This window comes from Saccopteryx bilineata, chromosome 1 (assembly GCF_036850765.1).
Source record: "Saccopteryx bilineata isolate mSacBil1 chromosome 1, mSacBil1_pri_phased_curated, whole genome shotgun sequence".
Lineage (NCBI taxonomy): Eukaryota > Metazoa > Chordata > Mammalia > Chiroptera > Emballonuridae > Saccopteryx > Saccopteryx bilineata.
Window position 1 is genome coordinate 34,094,018 of NC_089490.1, and position 21,176 is coordinate 34,115,193.

The 21,176-nt window shown below is 41.9% G+C and overlaps 1 protein-coding gene across 2 annotated transcripts in view; it reads right to left on the reverse strand.

Annotated features, from left to right (window-relative positions):
* RAB23 (RAB23, member RAS oncogene family) overlaps nucleotides 1–17,286 on the reverse strand; it is a 59,729-nt gene extending 42,443 nt beyond the window's left edge. For both annotated transcript variants that reach the window (XR_010728202.1, XM_066252861.1), the window contains exons 1-3: nucleotides 17,005–17,286; nucleotides 8,163–8,382; nucleotides 5,781–5,866 (exon numbers count right to left, since the gene is read on the reverse strand). Coding sequence is in view for 1 of the 2 variants with exons in the window: in XM_066252861.1 (XP_066108958.1) it covers nucleotides 5,781–5,866; nucleotides 8,163–8,317 (241 nt within the window). In the remaining variant the exon portion in view is untranslated. The remainder of the gene's footprint in view (nucleotides 1–5,780; nucleotides 5,867–8,162; nucleotides 8,383–17,004) is intronic.
* Nucleotides 17,287–21,176: the final 3,890 nt, after the last annotated feature.

Here is a 21,176-nt window from a genome sequence, read left to right on the forward strand (position 1 = left end):
CACCAGGGCCAAAGCTCTGCCCACCAGGGGGCGATGCTCTGCCCCTTCGGGGCGTCGCTCTGCCGCGACCAGAGCCACTCTAGCGCCTGGGGCAGAGGCCAAGGAGCCATCCCCAGCGCCCGGGCCATCTTTGCTCCAATGGAGCCTTGGCTGCGGGAGGGGAAGAGAGAGACAGAGAGGAAGGGGGGGGTGGAGAAGCAAATGGGCACTTCTCCTATGTGCCCTGGCCGGGAATCGAACCCGGGTCCCCCGCACGCCAGGCCGACGCTCTACCGCTGAGCCAACCAGCCAGGGCCAAACTTTTCATTTCTAAAAATTAAATTTACAAAATTTTTATGTATCTTGAAAAATAGGACATAAAGCAATAAGCCATAATTTCATCAAGTCTAGTGTTTCACCACTGAATCCGCATCTTAATTTATGCTTCCTGGTCTTCATTTCTATTTATACATCTTCTCAAAATCTGCACTACTAGTAGGAGATATCACCTGGCTGCCTAACTGGCATCCAGTTCCCCTCCTTTCCTGAGAACACCTCTCCCCCTGGAACAGCAGGCCTGGTTTAGACAGGATAACTGTCCCCTCTGCTTTGGGAGGCGAGGCCCTAAATGCACCCAGCCCATTAGGGTGATCCCATTCCGCTGACTACTTACTGTAATCTGGTCAAGGGTGGCCTAATCAGCTAAAAGCTCAGGACATCTGATCCGCTGTTGTGGGCAGTAGCCCTCTCCACCAGGGATGTGAAAACCAGTGTCTTCCACTGCTGATGGTAGCAACCTCGCACCCCAGAGAAGAGCCAGCATGAGGAGGAACCCACGCAGGGAGGGAGGCAAGCCAGGGACACAACCGCAAGCTCTGCTCTTCCATTTTTCTGTTGAACAACTAACAAACCATTGTAATTTAAGTCAGTTTGAAATTGCTTTTCTGTTGTTAGCTTTCTGAGGGAACCCTGAAGGAAAGCATAAAAGGAAGTTCAATGCGCCATTCCTCAAATAGGCATAATTTCCACTGTTTCTTAACTCAAACTGAGATGTGATAAACATTTATTCTTATCACTTAGGAAAAGCTGAAATTTAAGACCTGACTCACTATCCCACCCTCTTTGCCATATTAACATAGTTGGCTAAAAAAGTTACTTTTTAAGAAAAGCTTTTAATAGATATTTACTTATATGCTTAAGATTACTTTAAGTTAAAATATTAACTATAGAGAAATCAAAGCTGTTTAAAGCTTTTTAGTCCAAATGAAACAAAGTGGAAAGAAATTTAAAAATCACCTGTTGTAAATTAAGATGTAAATGTTAATTATGGGCTCTTTTAAGTTTCTGGCACAGAATGATTTTTGTAGACATATTAAAGAAAAATAGTATGATTTGTGGTCACCTAAAAGTACCAAAAGAGGTACACAACAGCCTGACCAGGCGGGGCGCAGTGGCTAGAGCTTCGACCTGGAACACTGAGGACCCAGGTTTGAAACTGAGGTTGCTGGCTTGAGCACGGGCTCACCAGCTTGAGCGTAGGGTCACTGGCTTGAGCATGGGATCATAGACATGACTCCATGGTCATGGTAGGTTGAGACCCAAGGTCACTGGCTTGAGTAAGGGGTCATTGGCTCAGTTGGAGCCCCCTAATCAAGGCACATATTAGAAAGCAATCAATGAATAACTAAAATGATGCAACAAGTTTGATGCTTCTCATCTCTCTCCTTTCCTGTCTGTCTGTCCCTGTTTGTCTCTTCTCTCTCAAAAAAAAGAAATACACAACAAACTGAATGGACCAAATTTAAAAAATTAAGAGATAATAATGTTGAACACAATCTTACTGCAAATATGGAGAAAGCATTAATACATCAACTATAGTACAAATTAAGGAATTTTTTGCTGCCTGGTCTTCTTTTGTTTTAATCAGGGACCCAAATGATCTACTTAACCGTATGGTTCCAACATTTTCTCCTTTTTCTTTATATATTCAATACAAATAATTTTTTTTTTTTTTTTTTACAGAGACAGAGAGTCAGAGAAAGGGATTGACAGGGACAGACAGACAGGAACGGAGAGAGATGAGAAGCATCAATCATCAGTTTTTCGTTGAGACACCTTTAGCTATTCATTGATTGCTTTCTTGTATGTGCCTTGACTGTGGGCCTTCAGCAGACTGAATAACCCCTTGCTCAAGCCAAAGACCTTGGGTTCAAGCTGGTGAGCTTTGCTCAAACCAGATGAGCCTGCGCTCAAGCTGGCGACCTTGGGGTCTCGAATCTGGGTCCTTCCACATCCCAGTCCGACACTCTATCCACTGCGCCACAGCCTGGTCAGGATTTATTTATTTATTTATTTATTTATCTGACAGAGACAGAGAGAGGGATAGATAGGGATAGACAGAAAGGAAGGGAGAGAGATGAGAAGCATCAATTTTTCGTTGCTGCACCTTAATTGTTCATTGATTGCTTTCTCATATGTGCCTTGACGGTGGGGCTACAACAGACCGAGTAACCCCTTGCTCAAGCCACGGACCTTGGGTCCAAGCTGGTGAGCTCTGCTCAAACCAGATGAACCCACGTTCAAGATGGCAACCTCGGGATCTTGAACTTGGGTCCTCTGTGTCCCAGTCTGATGTTCTATTCACTGCAACACCGCCTGGTCAAGCACAAATCAAATCATTTTTTGGCATTTGATCAGTTTTCTCTTTTTTTAAGTTAAACTTTATTTGGGGATAATTGTAGATTCACATAGTTTTGCCTTTGTGAATTAGAGATGCATAATAATAAATACATTCCCCAAACATAACATACTGGTTAAAAAGTAATATGACCATATCAAGTCATAAAAACTTAAAAAAAAAATAGTTCAACCTATTTTCGCCCTCATAAAAAAAAGCATATATTTCACAGCAAGACTTAACAGAGAAAAAAGCTAGGTGGGTAAAAAGAAAAGACAACATCATGTATTCCTATTATTATTGATGTTTTCACCTAGGTTTTTTGTTTTATTTTTTTCTGTGTATTGTCTGGGGAGAGGGCGGGAAGCAATTGTGGTGGTAATAACCCCACTAAAAAAATACAAATAACCTTTACTCAGGAATAAACTGTACATATTTAGGACTCGATAATCCACACTATCAATGGTCACGAAATTTATAATTTGACAAGAATACCATCTATTTTAAGAGCTCTAGGGAGTAATAACATGATATCACCCCACACCATGATGCTAGTGCTCAAGAGCCAAACTGGTACCCCCAAAGAGGCAATGATCCAAGCCACGGGAAGCCTTTACAAACACAGCAAACAGTGAGCAGGGCGGAATGGTGACATTATTAAGGTGCCACCCAAGAGGGGTACCTCTTATTTCTCAAGGAACCAAAATGTTTTCTTAGAGCAGGTAGTGGAAGTCAAATTTCCTTGGTACCAATTTAGAAAGGCAACTTCTTTGGTTGTTTATAAGTTAGTGTAATTACACACTTATTAGACCTCTGTTGTCATTATTATAATAAATCCCACATTTTCAAAAGTGTAAAAAACAAGATGTACATTTAAAAGCATCAAAAGACTATAATGCTACATGGTGTTAGATAAAGCTTGCAGTTACACTGTTCTCATTACAATCACGATTGGCAGTTGGAAAAACACTAAAAATGCTGTTTTATTTATTATTTTTTAAAATTTTTATTTATTGATTTCAGTGAGAGAGGAAGGGGAAGAGAGAGACAGGAACATTGAGCTGTTCCTGTATGTGCCCTGACCCAGGACCGAATCGGCAACCTCTATGCTTCGAGATGATGGTCTCAGCAACTGAACTATCCAGTCAGGGCTAAAAAATGCCGTTTTAAATGCCAAAAAAAGTACAAAATTTTATAGGAAAATGTACTGGACACTTAGAAACGTAAGCCTTTCTTTCTTTTTAAAATTTAATTGTGTTTACATAGATTCTAGTGTTGCCCCGAATGCATCCCCCCTCCCCCGTATTCCCCTCAACATCTCCCTAGCCCCCCTCCCGCTAGCACCCTCCCCCCTTCCCTTCAGGTTTATCCCATCCTGTCACCCCCTTTCCCTTTGTCCTCTTTTCCTCTGGTCCCTTTGATCCCTCCTCTGTCTCAATTCCATTCCTCAGTTCACATTGTTCATTGGATTCTTCAAATGAGTGAGGTCATATGATGTTTTTCTTTCTCTGCTTATTTCACTTAACATAACAGTTTCCAGGTCCATCCATGGTGTTACAAAAGGTAAGATTTCCTTCTTCTTCATGGCCCCATAGTATTCCATTGTGTAAATGTACCACTGCTTTTTAATCCACTCGTCCACTGACGAACACTTGGTCAGATCTTCGCTATTGTGAACAATGCTGCCATAAACATGGGGGTGCATTTCTCCTTTTGAAACAGTGCTATGGTGTTCTTGGGATATATTCCTAAAAGTGGGATAGCTGAGTCAAAGGGCAGTTCGATTTTTAATTTTTTAAGGAATCTCCATACTGTTGTCCACAGTGGCTGCACCAGTCTGCATTCCCATCAGCAGTGCAGGAGGGTTCCCCTTTCTCCACATCTTTGCCAGCACTTATAGTGTGTTGTTTTGTTAATAAGACATTCTGACAGGTGTGAGGTGATATCTCATTGTGGTTTTAATTTGCATTTCTCTAATGATTAGTGATGTTGAACATTTTTTCATCCGTCTATTGACCATCTGTACGTCCTTTCTTTCGTTGCGACACCTTAGTTGTTCATTGACTGCTCGCTCTTGTGCCTTGACCGTGGGCCTTCAGCAGACCGAGCAAGTTGCTGGAGCCAGCGACCTTGGGTCCAAGCTGGTGAGCTCTGCTCAAACCAGATGAGCCCGCACTCAAGCTGGCGACCTTGGGGTCTCCAACCTGGGTCTTCCGCATCCTAGTCGGACACTCCATCCACTGTGTCACTGCCTGGTCAGGCTGTACGTCCTTTCTGGAGAAGTATCTATTCATTTCTTTTGCCCATTTTTGATTGGATTGTTTGTCTTCCTGGTGTTGAGTTTTACAAGTTCTTTATACATTTTGGTTATTAACCCCTTTATCAGACGTATTGTCGAATATGTTCTCCCATTGTGTGGTTTATTCTGTTCATACTGTCTTTAGCTGTACAAAAGCTTTTTAGTTTGATATAGTCCCATTTGTTTATCCTGTCTTTTATTTCACTTGCCTGTGGAGATAAATCAGCAAATATATTGCTGTGAGAGAAGTAGGTGAGCTTACTGCCTGTTTTCTTCTAAGATGCTTATGGTTTCACGAGTTACATTTAAGTCTTTTATCCATTTTGAGTTGATTTCTGTGAGTGGTGTAAGTAGAAACGTAAGCTTTTCTTGACCCTACCTTTTAGAGTCCTAAGTCCCGCAGCTGTAGCTCTTTCCGGTTACACGTCCCTCACACTTCTTTGACCTCCTACAGCACATTAAATTTCACGTGTTGTAACAAAATGTCACCTTATTTGCAGAGGCTTTGCTTTTCTACATGATAGTTTCCACTCTGACTGTATAGTCACTTCCACAGGGTCAGAGGTAGGCATTAACAGTTAGGTCTGGGAATGCCTATATGTCATGTAACTCTAAGGGCAGAGACAAACTGTCTACAGTACAAAGTGTTACTTACCACTCAACAAGATCTTTAGAAGAATAATGACCTGGCATTTTAAAAAATGCTTTGAAATTAATTTAAGTATTCTTACAGAGAAACCTTTCTATGGGAAACAAACAAAAAAGCAATGTTCATTGTTTAGCCAAAAGAACGTGTCCAAACAAACAAAACTCCCCACAATTTACCTCGATAATATGCCTTTGTTATTGCATCAAATTCCTCTTGACCTGCCGTATCCCATAACATTAGTCTGACATCTTCGTCATTAACTCTGAAACAAAAGATACATTTACTTCCTATATAAAGGAAATTCCTTAGTAATATAACTTTCTGTATGTAAATTTTTTTATTTTTCAAACTTGGAGGTATTAAAATAACATTGTTGGTTTCACTCTGAAAAGTCTGAGTACTTTTCTACGCTGATATAATAACCAATAGTGAGAGTAAGGGTGAAAGACATTCCCCCAAAGCTAAAACTTTACGTGTGACTGGATTTACCCGGCATGCTTCGTCCTTCGACAACCATCGCAGATAGCGCTGGCGCTGAGACTAGCCTTGCTGGAGAAGAGTTCTCTCCAGTCAGTACTTGCTCTCCTGACCACTCCACGCTAATTCTAGTGCACAAGTGATACAATAAGAAATGAAAGTAGCTAGCTTACCCTCATGGTTGCCCTTTAACTCAAAAATTTACTCTATTATGTCATATAGTCCACTGTCTTATTCATGGTAGTTATGACATGAATTAGCAAATACTGAACTACTGCTCTTAGGGAAATACAGGGTTAGATTTCCACAAACCTTGGTTATGTTTTTGGCAACTGACAATATATAACCTTGGTATTTGTGTTTACTTCATACATGCTGTTAATTTATGAACACTGAGCTCACAGCCTCCGGCACTACAACGCGTGCCCGCACGAAGCTTACCTAACACGTGTTTTATCTGTAAGGCACAACACACACAGCCTTCTTGCACTTAAGATCGCCACACAGCCCTGGCCGGTTGACTCAGCGGTAGAGCGTCGGCCTGGCGTGCGGGGGGACCCGGGTTCGATTCCCGGCCAGGGCACATAGGAGAAGCGCCCATTTGCTTCTCCACCCTCCCCCTCCTTCCTCTCTGTCTCTCTCTTCCCCTCCCACAGCCAAGGCTCCATTGGAGCAAAGATGGCCTGGGCGCTGGGGATGGCTCCTTGGCCTCTGCCCCAGGCACTAGAGTGGCTCTGGTCGTGGCACAGCGACGCCCCGGAGGGGCAGAGCATCGCCCCCTGGTGGGTGTGCCGGGTGGATCCTGGTGGGGCGCATGCGGGAGTCTGACTGTCTCTCCCCGTTTCCAGCTTCAGAAAAATACACACACACACACAGAAAAAGATCGCCACACAGCATCTGAGCACTATGCTTGGGGGTCATTTTAAACACCAACAAATCACCAACAAAATGTGGCACAAAACAGACCACTAAAAGGACACTGGTTTACAGTAGGAGAGACGAAGTAAAAAGAAAGTGTTGCCTTGTCCCACCTAGGCTGGGAGTGTGTGTGCAGGTGACTTGGATTTTTCCTGCTCTGTGCATGTCCACAAATGACTCCAAAGCACTGGGGGTATGGACTGTGGGGTTACAAACAAATTGTAGCAAATTGGTGAATATGCAAATGCAGAGTCCACAAATAAAGAGTATCAACTGTATACTTAAAATATTAATTTGGTTCATATAACAAGTACAAAAAACAAGTATCATCAAGCTTTAAAATGAATCCTCTTAAAATACCTAATGGAAGTAAATACAAAAATATTTTTAAAAACTAATAGAATTCAAATTAGGAAATCAACAATCTTTAAAACAATGAACACAATTATCTTTGATGTAATGTCTGGGCTAGTTAAGCCAGATTTGTTTAATGTTACCTATTTCTACAATATTATTTTATTTGTCTCTTATAATTTAAAATATCCTAAAAAGTTCTCGGGACTAATGACAAAAAGTGTTACTTTGATGTGTTTTAGAATCCAACTGGATTTCTTGAAGTAAGATTTCCTTTTCAAAGTATTTAATCCTCCCAAAGCAGCTTCCTCTTATTTTGTTAGAGTAAAAACAATCAGTTCTTAATTTCTATATATTCTTACCCAGTTTTTAAAAAAGAAGAGACATTAAAGGATCCCATAATATAAGAGATGAGAATTATTCCCATAGACAAGTAACTTCCTTCCAAATAGTAAAATAATCAATGGAAACCCTTTAGAGTCAAGCATCAGTTTGTATTTAAGAAGTGACTAACATGCCACTAATAAATATAGAACAGATATAAGATAAAACAAAAAGGGAGGGGGAGGGGAATAGAAAAAAAGAAGAAACCATGAGAAAGGAAGGGAAAAGACATGAAGGGTGGAGAAAGACAGGATAAAGGTACAATAAGAAACGAAAAGTGTTAGTAATGAAAACCACCATCTCATGAGCCACTGCCATTAGATGCCTAACCTGGGACTGTGGTAATTAGTCACTATTACTCTGATGGAAGTCTTGGACACAGTTCACAAAGTAAAACCAAGAGGATAAACCGTCCAAGTACATACTGGATTTGTCGCTCCAAAAAATCCACTCCAATGGTTTTCTTGTAATCTTTTGTAAAAATGCCTTTGCAGTATCGCTGAATCATACTCGATTTTCCAACTGCTCCGTTCCCGACAACCACCATCTTGATGGCCACTTCCATATCTTCCTCTAACATCTTTGGGGTTGAAAAGGTTTCTGTAGCAACTTTAATTCCAGGTGATCAGATATTCTTTCTCAAATCTGTAGTTTAAAATGAAAATGAAATTTTTTCATGACATAAAAACTGCACAAAATAAGCTATAATTGTTTTATCAAGAAATGATTATATGAAGTTGCAAGAATGTTTCTATGATGAAAGCCCCCGCCTCAGTCTGTTAGTTAATGTAAAGTCTTTTAAAAAAGGGGCAACAATAGCATTCATTTTTTACTCCTTATCAACAGCATAATCGATGACATCCAGTATCAACGCCTGACATGGTTCTGCCTTTCACAGAGACTGAGACCATGGATGGTTAAGGGTTGAGGCCTGATTCAAAGTTTCATTTACTAGTTCTGTGCTCTTAGTGAAGTTATCGCTTATCCTCTTCAGCTTCAGTTTCCTGACGACGTTTACCTGACAGAATTGTTGATCAATGATACTTTACTTATAAAGCACCTAGCAGAGTAAAAGTTAATCACTAAAAAAATGGTAGTAGTTACATCCAACATAATAAATCCTCCATAGTTATGACCAAATGAGCAACAAGTACAAAAGCTAAAGAAACTGCTTTTCGACCTCACAGGTAATAATTAACATCCCTAGAAAAGCACCCCAAAGAAAGATTTCGTGCAATAACATAGAATTGTGTGACAGTATTAGACTCTTAGAAGTGTTCAGGTTACAATGACTCCTCTACACATAATCTTATACCACATATTCTTTTAGAATTTCGTTTCAGATTAGTTATTGTTATTCACAAATGAAAGTAATAGAACTGTACTGTTTTGTATTTCAGACTGAAAAGAACAGAGTCAATTTCTCATATTTCTTATTAAAACTACTAGTTAAGTTCTTGCCCACTTAGCTATTATATTCCAATGACCTTAACTGAAAAACCCATCTATATAACCACTACACAAAGTCTGTGAAGAACATTCCTTTCTTTGTCCCTAATGAAGTTTCAGTAATGTCCCCAGTTCTTTATAAACTTTAATAATCAGAAGAATCATCAAGAAGCACTTGTTAAAATATTGGTTTTAGGTTGCCCTTCAGACAAAATAAAATAATTTTTAAAATCCCAAAACCTTAGAATATCAGAACAAGAGAGAGATCATGGTAGATGCAAAAATATGGGTAAATATGGCAGTCTTCTCTTGAGTGCTCTAAATCGAGTTTGATAGTTGAAACAAAATTATAACATTGTCTAATGTAGTTTTCAATATATGTAGAGAATATATTTAAGATAATTATATAAATGGATGAGGATAAAGGGAGATAGGGTTTCTATACTTCACTTGAACTGGTAAAATGCTGACACCAACAGATTACGATAAATTACATATACCGTATTTCCTCATGCATAAGACACACCCTTTTCCAAAAAATTGGGGACCTAAAAACTGGGTGCTTATACAGTGGTTGTAGATTTTCATTTAAGAAGTGTGGCATTTCAAATGCCATAGATGGAACTGAGGACAAAACAATATACGAAGACAGTGATTTGTCATCAGACACAGGTGAGGACAAGCTAATGGATGGGAGTTTTGACAGTGATGAGGAGTTATATGAATTTTATGATGAATAAAACTTGAGTTCGGGTGGCGGAGGACAATCTGACTTTGGGCGAGGGGTACGCAACATAATTTAATGACAAAATAACCTAGACATGTTTTCTTTGAATATATGTACCCTGATTTATTAATGTCATCCCATTACCATTAATAAAAATTTATTTAAAAAAAAAACAAAAAAAAAACTTGAGTTCAATAACTTTATGTAATACATTTTTTTTCAAATTTTGGGCCCCCAAATTAAGGTGCATCTTTTAAAAACAAAATTTTAAGACTTTATTCATTTTAGAAAGGAGAGAGAGAGAGAGAGAGGAGGAGCAGGAAGCTATCAACTCCCATATGTGCCTTGACGAGGCAAGCCCAGGGTTTTGAACCGGTGACCTCAGCATTCCAGGTCAACGCTTTATCCACTGCGCCACCACAGGTCAGGCCTTAAGGTGCGTCTTATACATGGGAGCATCTTATAATCTTATACATGAGGAAATACAGTATATAATGTAATACACAGAGCAACCACTAAAGTAGTTACACAGAGATACATTAAAAACACTACAGATAAAACAAATGGGAATTCTAAAAACAAAATATATATCAGCCTCTAGTGAACAGGAAGAGACCTGTCCACACAACAGCAGCAGAATATACTTCTTTCAAGCCCCACTGAATGTATACTAAGATAAAACATATATTAGACCATAAGATAAACCTCAACAAGCTTAAAATAATGGGGCCACAATCAAATCAAACTGGAAATAAGCAACAGAAAGATAATAGAAAAATCTCCAAACATTTGGAAACTAAATACACAGACCTCTAAAAACAATCTGTGAGCCAACGAAGTTCAAGAGAAATCTTAAAAGGTAATGAAATTGAATGAAAATGAAAAGACAACCTGTCACAATTTGTGGGACTCAGCAAATGCCATGCTGAGAGGGAAAATGCACAGCACTGACTCTTACCTTAGGAAAAATGTCTCAAATCTACCTCAGCTCCCACTACAACAGTATAAGAGGAAAAGCAAATGAACCCATAGTAGCAAATGGATGAAAATATCAAAATAAAGACAGGCACATAAATCAATGAAATTGAAAACAGAAAAATAGAGAAAATTAATGAAGCAAAAAGCTCGGGGTTTTTAATAATAAAAAAGTTGTATTTTTTTTTTGCAATAAAATTGACAAACAGAAAAAAGAAAACACAAATTACCAATATTGGGAATAAAACATAGATATCACTGCAGACTCTGCAAAGTCAGAAGGATAATATAACAAACAAATACATTTGACAACTTAGATGAAATGGAAGAATTCCCTGAAAAGTACTAACTACCACAACTCACCTACTATGAAACAGATCCTTTGAATAGCTCCATAACTATTAAGGAAACTGAATTCGTAAGTTAAAAACTCAAAAACAAATCTCCAGGCTCAGGCGATTCCATCAAAGAATTCTATCAAATCTTTTCAAGAATTAACACCAATGACACAAAATCTCTACCAGAATATTTAAGATGAAACAGTTTCCAACTGATTTTATAAAGCTAGCATTATCTTGATACCAACACCACACAAAAACAGTACAAAAACAAAACAAAAAACACAGGCAATATCCCTTCATGAATACAAAGGCAAAATTCCTTAACAAAATACTTGTAAATTCAATCCAGCAATATATAAAAAGAATAACCAGGACTAAGTAGGCTTTATTTTGGGAATGCAATGCTGGTTCAGTACTCAAAAATCAATCAATATAATCCACCATATTAACAAAGTAAAGAAGAAAAACCACATCACCATATCAATTAATACAATAGAAATACAGGACAAAACTCAATCCATTTGTGAGAGAAACTCTCAATAAACTGCAAAGAGAAGAGGACTTCTTCAACCTGATTTGGGGCATCTACTGAAAAACCATACAGTGGACATCACAGTAATTCTGAAAGACTGACTGCTTTCCCCTTCACAGGAAATGTCCACTCTCATTTCTCCTATTCATCACACATGAAGTCCTAGTAAGCACAATAGGCAAATAAGCAAATTAATTAATTAAATGTTTATAGATTAGAGAAAAAAGAAACAGAATTGTCCTTATTCACAGATGACATAATTGTCTATGTAGAAAACTCTAAGAAATCCAAAAATTTGAAAATCGTGGAGCTGCCCTGGCCGGTTGGCTCAGTGGTAGAGTGGTGGATGTCCTGGGTTTGATTCCCGGTCAGGGCACACAGGAGAAGTGATCATCTACTTCTTCACTCCTCCTCTCCTCTCCTTTCTCTTTCTCTCTCTCTCTTCCCTCTCAGCAACCAGGGTGATTGGTTTGAGCTCATTGGCCCCAGGTGCTTAGAATGGCTCCATGGAGCCTCCACTTCAGGTGCTAAAAATAGCTCTGTTGTGAGCATGGCCCCAGATGGGGGTTGCTGGATTGATCCCGGTCAGGGCCCATGTGGGAGTATGTCTTTCTATCTCCCCTCCTCTCACTTAGAAAAAAAAAATCCTGGAGCTAATAAGTGAGTTTAGAAAGGACACATAGTACAGAGCAACACACACCCTCAGAATGTATTTCTATATTCTAACAATGCACAGTTGGAAACCAAAATGTTTTAAATGACATTTATAAGAGTTCCAAAGATATTAAACACTTTGGAATAAATCTAACAAAACATACACAGGATCAGTATACTGAAAACTACAAAATGCTAATGAAACAAAGACCTACATAAATGGAAAGACACATCATGCTCATAGATGAGAAGGCCCAATAAAGTAAAAATAGTGTTTCTCCTCAAATCAGTGTATGATTTAATGCAATTCTAACATAACAGCAGGATTTTTTTTTTTTTTTTTTGTATTGTTCTGAAGCCGGAAACGGGGAGGCAGTCAGACAGATTCCTGCATGCGCCCGACCGGGATCCACCTGGCATGCCCACCAGGGGGTGATGCTCTGCCCATCAGGGGCATTGCTCTCTTGCAACCAGAGCCATTCTAGCGCCTGAGGCAGAGGCCATGGAGCCATCTTCAGCGCCCGGGCCAACTTTGCTTCAATGGAGCCTTGGCTGTGGGAGGGGAAGAGAGAGACAGAGAGGAAGGAGAGGGGGAGGGGTGGAGAAGCAGCAGGATTTTTTTGTGGTTGGAGACAAGCTGCTTCTAAACTTTGCATGAAAAGGCAAAGGAACCAGAGTAGCTAAAACAATTGTGAGAAAGAATAAAATAAGAAGGAAATCATATTACCTGATATTAACACACTATAAAGCTACATTAATAAAAACAGTGTGATACTAGCAGAGAAAGATACATAAATTAATGGAATAGAAAAGAGGGCCCAGAATTAGACCCACACAAATACAGCCAATTGATTTTTGACAGAGGTGCAAAAACAATTCAATGGAGAAAAAACAGTCTTTTTAACAAATGGTGATGGAACAACTGGACATTCATATGCAAAAAAATAAACCTTCCCCTAAACCTCATACTTTATATAAATAATTCCCCCAAAAGGATCATAGATATAAATGTAAAACTGTAATTTTTAGAAAAAAATTTTAGTGGGTGAAAATCTTCTTGACCTGAAGTTAGGCAGAGTTCTTAGATGTGATACCAAAAGATGCACAAAATGAAAAACTGATAAATTAGATTCATCAAAATTAAAACATCTGCTTTGTGAAAGATACTGTTAAAAGAATGAAAAGATAAGCTATAGACTGGGAGAAAATATCTGCAAAATACATATCAAACAATTTGTATCAAGAACATATCAAGAACCCTCAAAACTCAACATAAGAAAGCAAACAAAATTTGCCTGGCACAGGCGGTGGCACAGTGAATAGAGTGTTGGACTGGGATGCGGAGGACGCGGAGGACCCAGATTCCAGACCCCGAGGTCGCCAGCTTGAGCACGGGCTCATCTGGTTTGAGCAAAGCTCACCAGCTTGGACCCAAGGTCAATGGCTCGAGTAAGGGGTTACTCGGTCTGCTGTAGCCCCACGGTCAAGGCACACATGAGAAAGCAGTCAATGAACAACTAAGGTGTCGCCACGAAAAACTGATGATTGATGCTTCTCATCTCTCTCCGTTTCTGTCTGTCTGTTCCTATCTAGACCTCTCTCTGACTCTCGCTCTGTCTCTGAAAAAAATAAGCAAACAATTTAAAAATGGGCAAAACTCTTTATCAGATACTCAACAAAAAGCACATGAAATGCCAAATAAGCACATGAAAAGGTATTCAACATCTTTAGCCATAGCCATTAAAGAAATGTTAAAACCGCCCTGGCCGGTTGGCTCAGTGGTGGAGCGTCAGCCTGGCGTGCGGGAGTCCCGGGTTCGATTCCCGGCTGGGGCACATAGAAGAGGCGCCCATCTGCTTCTCCGCCCCTCCCCCTCTCCTTCCTCTCTGTCTCTCTCTTCCCCTCCCGCAGCCAAGGCTCCATTGGAGCAAAGATGGCCCGGGTGCTGGGGATGGCTCCTTGGCCTCTGCCCCAGGCGCTGGAGTGCCTCTGGTCGCGACAGAGCGGTGCCCTGGAGGGGCAGAGCATCGCCCCCTGGTGGGCGTGCCGGGTGGATCCCGGTCGGGCGCATGCGGGAGTCTGTCTGACTGCCTCCCCGTTTCCAGCTTCAGAAAAAAGATAAAAAAGAAAAGAAATGTTAAAACCACCAGACACCACGACATGTCTATTAGAATGGCTAAATTAAAAAATACTGACAATACCAAGTGCTAAGGAGGATGTGGAGCCACTGGAACTCGGATAAGTGGGTAAGTCATTGGTCAGAATGCAAAATGACAAACCCACTTTGGAAATTAGGTGACGGTTTCTCATAAAGTTATACATACTTCGCATGACCCTGCAAGTCCATTCCTAGCAATACTGTAGAGAAATGAAAATTAATGTTCACAAAAAAAAACCCTGTACATGAATGTTTATAGCACTTTACTCATAATCACCAAAAACTGGAAACAACCCAATGTCCTTCACTGAGTGGATATATAAACAAACTGTGGCATGTCTATCTCATGGAATACTATTTAACAACCAAAAAAAAAAACTGTTGATACATGAACAACTTGGGAGGAATCTCAAAGGCATCATGTTGAAAGAAGTCACATCAAAAGGTTACAGATTACGTAAGTCCATTTATATGACATTCTAGAAAAGGTCAGTACCATGGTCCTAGACTTACATGGCTGGACTTACAATTTTCAGCTTCACAATGGTGTCAAAACAACAGGAATTTAGTAGAAACCTTACTTCAAATTTTGCATTTTGACCTTTTCTCAGGCTAGTGATACATAGTATGGTACACTCCTGTGATGCTGGGCACTCCACAGGGCTGGGCAGGCCCAGCCAGCCAGGAAATGGGGAGGGTCAGCAACTGACACCCTACGGGACAGTAAGTATTGAATGTGTTTGGACTTCTTTTCAACTTACAATGGGTTTCTCAGGTCCTGACCCCATGTTAAGTTGAGGAGCACCTGTAACTGATGAGTTAGGGAAAGCTATAAAATAGTATGAGTTTTTTGAGGGGTGGGGCTGTTAGAACTGTTCTATATCCTTTTTTATTTATTTATTTATTCATTTTAGAGAGGAGAGGGAGAGGCAGAGAGAGAGAAGGGGGGGGAGGAACTGGAAGCATCAACTCCCATATGTGCCTTGACCAGGCAAGCCCAGGGTTTCGAACTGGCGACCTCAGCATTTCCAGGTCGACGCTTTATCCACTGCGCCACCACAGGTCAGATGTTCTATATCCTGATTCAAGTTGTGGTGGTTACATGAGTCTAAAATTCATAGAACACTATTCCAAAAAAAAGTCAATTTCACTACGTGAGAATATAAAAACTAATAAAACTTGAAGGAAAATAGTGCAATTGGATTTTCACACAAGCAGTGTAAGGTTTGTGATTATCAGCCACTACAACTCAATAGTCTTAAGGCACTAAAACAAATTAAGTTCTTAGAAAATAAGCATAACTCTGAGTACAATAATTAAAAAGCTTGACAGTTACGCTCAACATGCTCTTTATCCTAAATCTGATTTTTAAGGTTTTGCGAATCAATGCAGTCTTACAAATTAGAAAAGGAAAGGCACTTGGCCACTAGCTCAGCGGGTTGGGGCAGCCTCCTGAATGAACCACCCAGGTCTTCGCTGGTTTGATCCCGGTCAGGGCGCAGGTGGGAAGCAACCAGTGAATGCACAACTGAGTGGAACAACAAGTGATTGTTTCTCTGTCTCTGTCTCTCTCCAAAATCAGTAAGAAAAGGAAAAGTTAACTCACTGCTCAAAAGATCTTTATTTTCAATCACACAGCCTGTACTTCAGTACGGGTACGATTATAAAAATACTGAAACACTTCTTGGATTCAAAGACATAACCTAGGTGTTAGGAGTTATATGCAACCTAGAGAAGCAAGCAGACCTTTTCAGAGTCCACTGCTACACACAGGACAGTGAAGTTCACTACCGCCTCACACTCCTCAGGCTCCTCTGCCTGGGAGCGGCCCAGGGCGCCCCAGGAGTAAAGTATTTCTGTGGCAACCAGTGTCAATGAAATAGTACAATCTGGCTCATTCATATTCTAGCAGTCTGAGCGAGAAACTCGGGAAGGGTGGGGCCGCGGGGTAGGAGGGGGCCCGGCGCAGGGACGCGGGGCGTGAAAGCCAGGGCAGAGCTCGGGACCCCGTTCCCCATCAGACCTAACCCGGGCACTGAACGCCCCTCAGTGTCGCGGCCGCCTGAGCCGCCCCTTCCCCAGGGGCGAGCAGCCGGGAGCTCCGCCAGGCTGGGGCCAGCGCTCGCCCCCGCTCCGCCGCGCGCCCTCCCGGGGGCGATCCCCGGCCCCCGCGCCCAGGAACCCCCGGCCGCCCACCTCCTCCGGCTGGATCCCCGACGCGGCGCCCGGAGGCGGGGCAGCGGGAGTGCGGCGGCCTGGGCCGGCGGATGGGAGCCGGGCCTGTCCCCCAGCCCTTCTCCAGTCCCCGGGGAAAAGCACACCCGGGACCCCGGGAGAGGCGGGTCCTTCCCCAGCGGAGCCGGAGTCCGCAGCCCTCGAAGAGGGTGAGTGCGTTCGGCGCCGCAGCCCCGCCGGGCGAGCCGCTACTCACCGTCCCCCGCCGGCCGCGGACCCGCACCCCGCGCGACCGGCTCCTCCTGGTCGCGGCGCAACCGCTGCCGCCGCCGGCGCCGCCTCCTCCCAGCGCGCCAGCTGCCCCCGCGGGCCGCCCGGCTGGCTCGCGCCCTCTTCCGCTCTCTTAGGAACGACTATGATTTTTTAGCGAACTTTATTGGCAGTCAGAGCCGAGAACGAGCGACTCAGCAGCAGCTCTGCCGGGGATACCGGGGCGCGGGAGACTCGGCTCCCCTCATCTGTGGACCCGCCTGGCGGCCGAGCATGCGCCAGGCTTGGTCTGCGCATGCTCCGCGGGGACCCGCGGGACACCCCCCCCCCCCCCCACCGTCGGCTCCGCCCGGTTCTGGCTGGTCACTGAGAACCGGTCTGTGGTCCCGGTGCCTCCGGGGAAACCGGGTGTAGAACGGGGAGTCGGGAGGTGGGCAGAAGGTTCTACACTGGATTCTAGTAAAAACAAGTGGACCGATGAAGGTCCTCATAAATGTCGCCCACAGTACAGTGCTCATACTTCCAGACTACTCCAAGGACTTGCCCCGTATTGGACGTGCACCTTATTTTCTTAACCGGATGGCATTCAAGGGGGCAGAGTGAGCAAAAATATCGAGCAAAGTCGAAAACTCACAGTCCGCACGTTGTGGCTGGACAAAATAGAAGTATGAGATGGTTAATAATTCAGAGAACCAAACCAAAGGTAAAAGGTTCCCCCAAAGGCAATCTAAACTTTGCTTCAGTTGTTTTTATATTTCAAAATAAAATAGGGGAGATAAGGGAGAAAAAAGGAAAATACCAAGTGTTGGCAAGGATGCGAAGTGAACTCTTCTACCCGGCTACTGGAGTGTAAACTGGAACAACTCTTAAAACAAAACAGTTTGGCTCTAAAGGAGCATTTAAGGAGGATTTGATTGTCTAGGTTTCATGGGTACAGAGTTTCAATTCTACAAGATGGAAAAAGTTCTGGGGATGGATGGTGGCGATAGTTGCATAAACAATGTGAATGTACTTAATGCTTATTTCTAACACTACACTTTAAAATGGTCATTAAGGTACATTTTGTTAGTTTGACCACAATTTTTTTAGTGGGGGGTAAAAAAAAAAGGAGAAAGTTCAAGTGTGTCTTAGAGAATAAAACTGAGGATTCAAATCAGAAACTTGTTGAAGAAGCCCCCCAAATCATTTCTTACCCCCCTTTTCCATTTACAGGGGGATTATTAGGCATTCTCAGTGCAGTGAAGTCGACTTTGATTCAAAACTGTAGCCAAGGACACAGCAGAGATTCTTATGCTGTGATAAGGAACTGAGGTAAGGAAAACTTACATGGAAACCTGTAGTTGTGCTGTAGCAAAAAACGGCAATAGAATTAGTCTGAAGGGCTGTGAAAGAACTTTTACCTCCTATGACTAGAAATGAGTTGTGCAAAATTATTTTAGGGAAAATATTCCAGAAAGTTATGCTTTTAAGTTATTTAATGATTGTTGGAATCGAGTACCTTCACTGATCCAGCAAAAAAAAAAAAAAAAAAAAAAAAGCCTTTGTCCTTTGCTGGTTTTCTCACTATGTTTGACTTCTAAATAAAGGCCCAAACTTCTAATATTAAATGTTGAAATAAATATGAGCTATACATATGTTTAAGGAAGATTAATAAAAACAATAAGATAACTATTTGCCAACCTGCTTATTGCAGTTCAGGGTTGAGGGTGGCCCGAGCCTACCCTGGCAGCTCAGGGCACCAGGCAGGACTCCACCTAACCAGGACTCCCTTAGATGGCAGGACCACACGCACACACCTCCGTGCACTCAGGCGTGAACAAACATGCCAGTTCACCTCACACGCACATCTTTAGGACGTGGGAGGAAACCGGAGTAGCCGGAGAAAACCCACTCAGACATGGGAGAACATGCAATCTGCACACAGACGGTGGCACTGGCCAGGAACTGAATTTTTTTTTTTTTCTCGTCAATGTTATAATGAAAAAATAAAATGACATTATTTGAGGACTTGATGTATAGGAAAAAAACATAGTATATATAGGGTTTGGTACTGTCTGTGCTTTCAGGCATCCCCTGGGGGTCTTGGAACATATCTCCAACAGATAAAGGGGGATGACAGTATTGGTCCAGACAGTAATAATCTAATAGTCTACAGAGTCAAATAGACCAGGCTCCAAAACAATTATTTTTATGCTTTCTAGTCAGATATTGGAATAGTGTTTTAGTTCTTTTTTTTTTTTTTAATAATACAGTATCAATTTTCTTTTATTTTTTTATTTTTTTTTATTTTATTTTATTTTATTTATTCATTTTTTTAGAGAGGAGAGAGAGAGAGAGAGGAGAGAGAGACAGGGGGGAGGAGCTGGAAGCATCAACTCCCATATGTGCCTGACCAGGCAAGCCCAGGGTTTCGAACCGGCGACCTCAGCATTTCCAGGTCGACGCTTTATCCACTGCGCCACCACAGGTCAGGCCATGTTTTAGTTCTTAAAACTTGTTTCACATTTGATCTTAGTGTTCTCATGTAAAATATGGAATTATCCACCTTACAGGGTCATTCAAAAGATATATTATGCCAAGTACTGTGCTGGGTACTGTTTATCCAGTGATGGGCAAAAGGGACATGATCTGTGCCTTCTTGGAGCTTATAGTCTGGTGAAGAAAAAAATGTACGTATGTAAATTTATATCTGTATTTCTAATATATGAACTAAAATGACCAGTTTAATGGAAGTATATAAAAGAAGACCCTAATTTTTTAATTTGTATTGAATTTATTGGGGTGGCATTGGTTAATAAATCATATAGGTTTCGGGGAGAGCCCTAATTTAACTTGGAGAGCCAGGGAAGTCTTTCCGACAGTGACGTTTAATCTGTTATCTGAAGGATAAATGAACTGGGTCAAGTACAGGGAAAAAAAGATTTTAAGTAGAGGGGACAACCAGTGCAGTGGCCTGAGACAAGACGTAATTGGGTGAGTTTGAGGAATTGGGAGGGAATCAGTGTGCAGAAACGAGGTGGCAAGTGGTATAAAATGTAGTGAGGGAGGCAGGGGCCAGATCATGAAGACCTTGTGGGCTGGAAGCAATTTGTTTATATCTCGAGCATATTGGAGGATTTTTAGTTTTGGGACAAGAAGATCCACTTGAAAGATCTCTGGCTGCTGTCCAGCAAAAGTAAAATGTAGGGGGAAATGAGAGACTGTGTAAGGCTGGGCCAGGTGAGAGATGATGGAAGAGTAAGTGAGGTGGTAACAAGTGGGATAGGGAGAATGGATGAATTTGCTTTTAACTTTGAAAGTAGAATCTATTGGCTATTGAACAGAAACAAGAGGGACTATCAAGAATGACACAAATTTCTGGAATGACCAGCTGAGATTCTGGCACCCAATTCTGATGCGTGGGTTTTTTCCCCATACCACCAACCAATTTTCGGACACCACCTGGATGTCCTACAATTCAACTCAATTTTTATGCTATCTGCCTCTAAATAGCACCAGATTTTATAGATCAAGGGTTCAGTCCAACAGGACTGTTCCCCAACTCCACCCAACTGAGTTGCAATCGCAAGTCAAGGTAATGAATCACCTGTGCTACTGACAGACCCCCGGCTGTGGGTGGGGGGTGGGAGGTTCCTGGTTCCCATCCTTAGGTTTGATTAATTTGCCAAAGCAGCTCGCAGAACTCAGAGAAACATTTTACTTACTAGATGATCAGTTTAGAATAAAAGGATGTAACTCAGAAAGATCTAGATGGAAGAGATGCAGAGGGCAAGGGGACAGGGCTCGGACCTTCTGTGCCCTCTCAGACAGGGCAGGACACTGTCCCAGCACCTCCACTTGTTCCTCAACCCGAAAGCTCTCCAGGCCAGTCCTTTGGGATTTTTATGGGCCTTCATTGAATTGCATGATTGATTAAATTATTGGTGATTGAGCTCAATCTTTAGCCCCTTCCCCCCTCGGTGAGGTCAGGGGATGGGATGAAATTTCCAACCCTGGGAGAAGGCTGGAGCCAGGGAAAGTTTAACCCTGTAATTACATGACTGGTTCCATTGGCAACCAGGCCCCACCCTTACGTGACTTTGGGGCTTTCCAAAAGTCATCTCATTAACATAATAAAAGACATCTTTATGGCTTTCATCATTATAGGTAATCTCAACT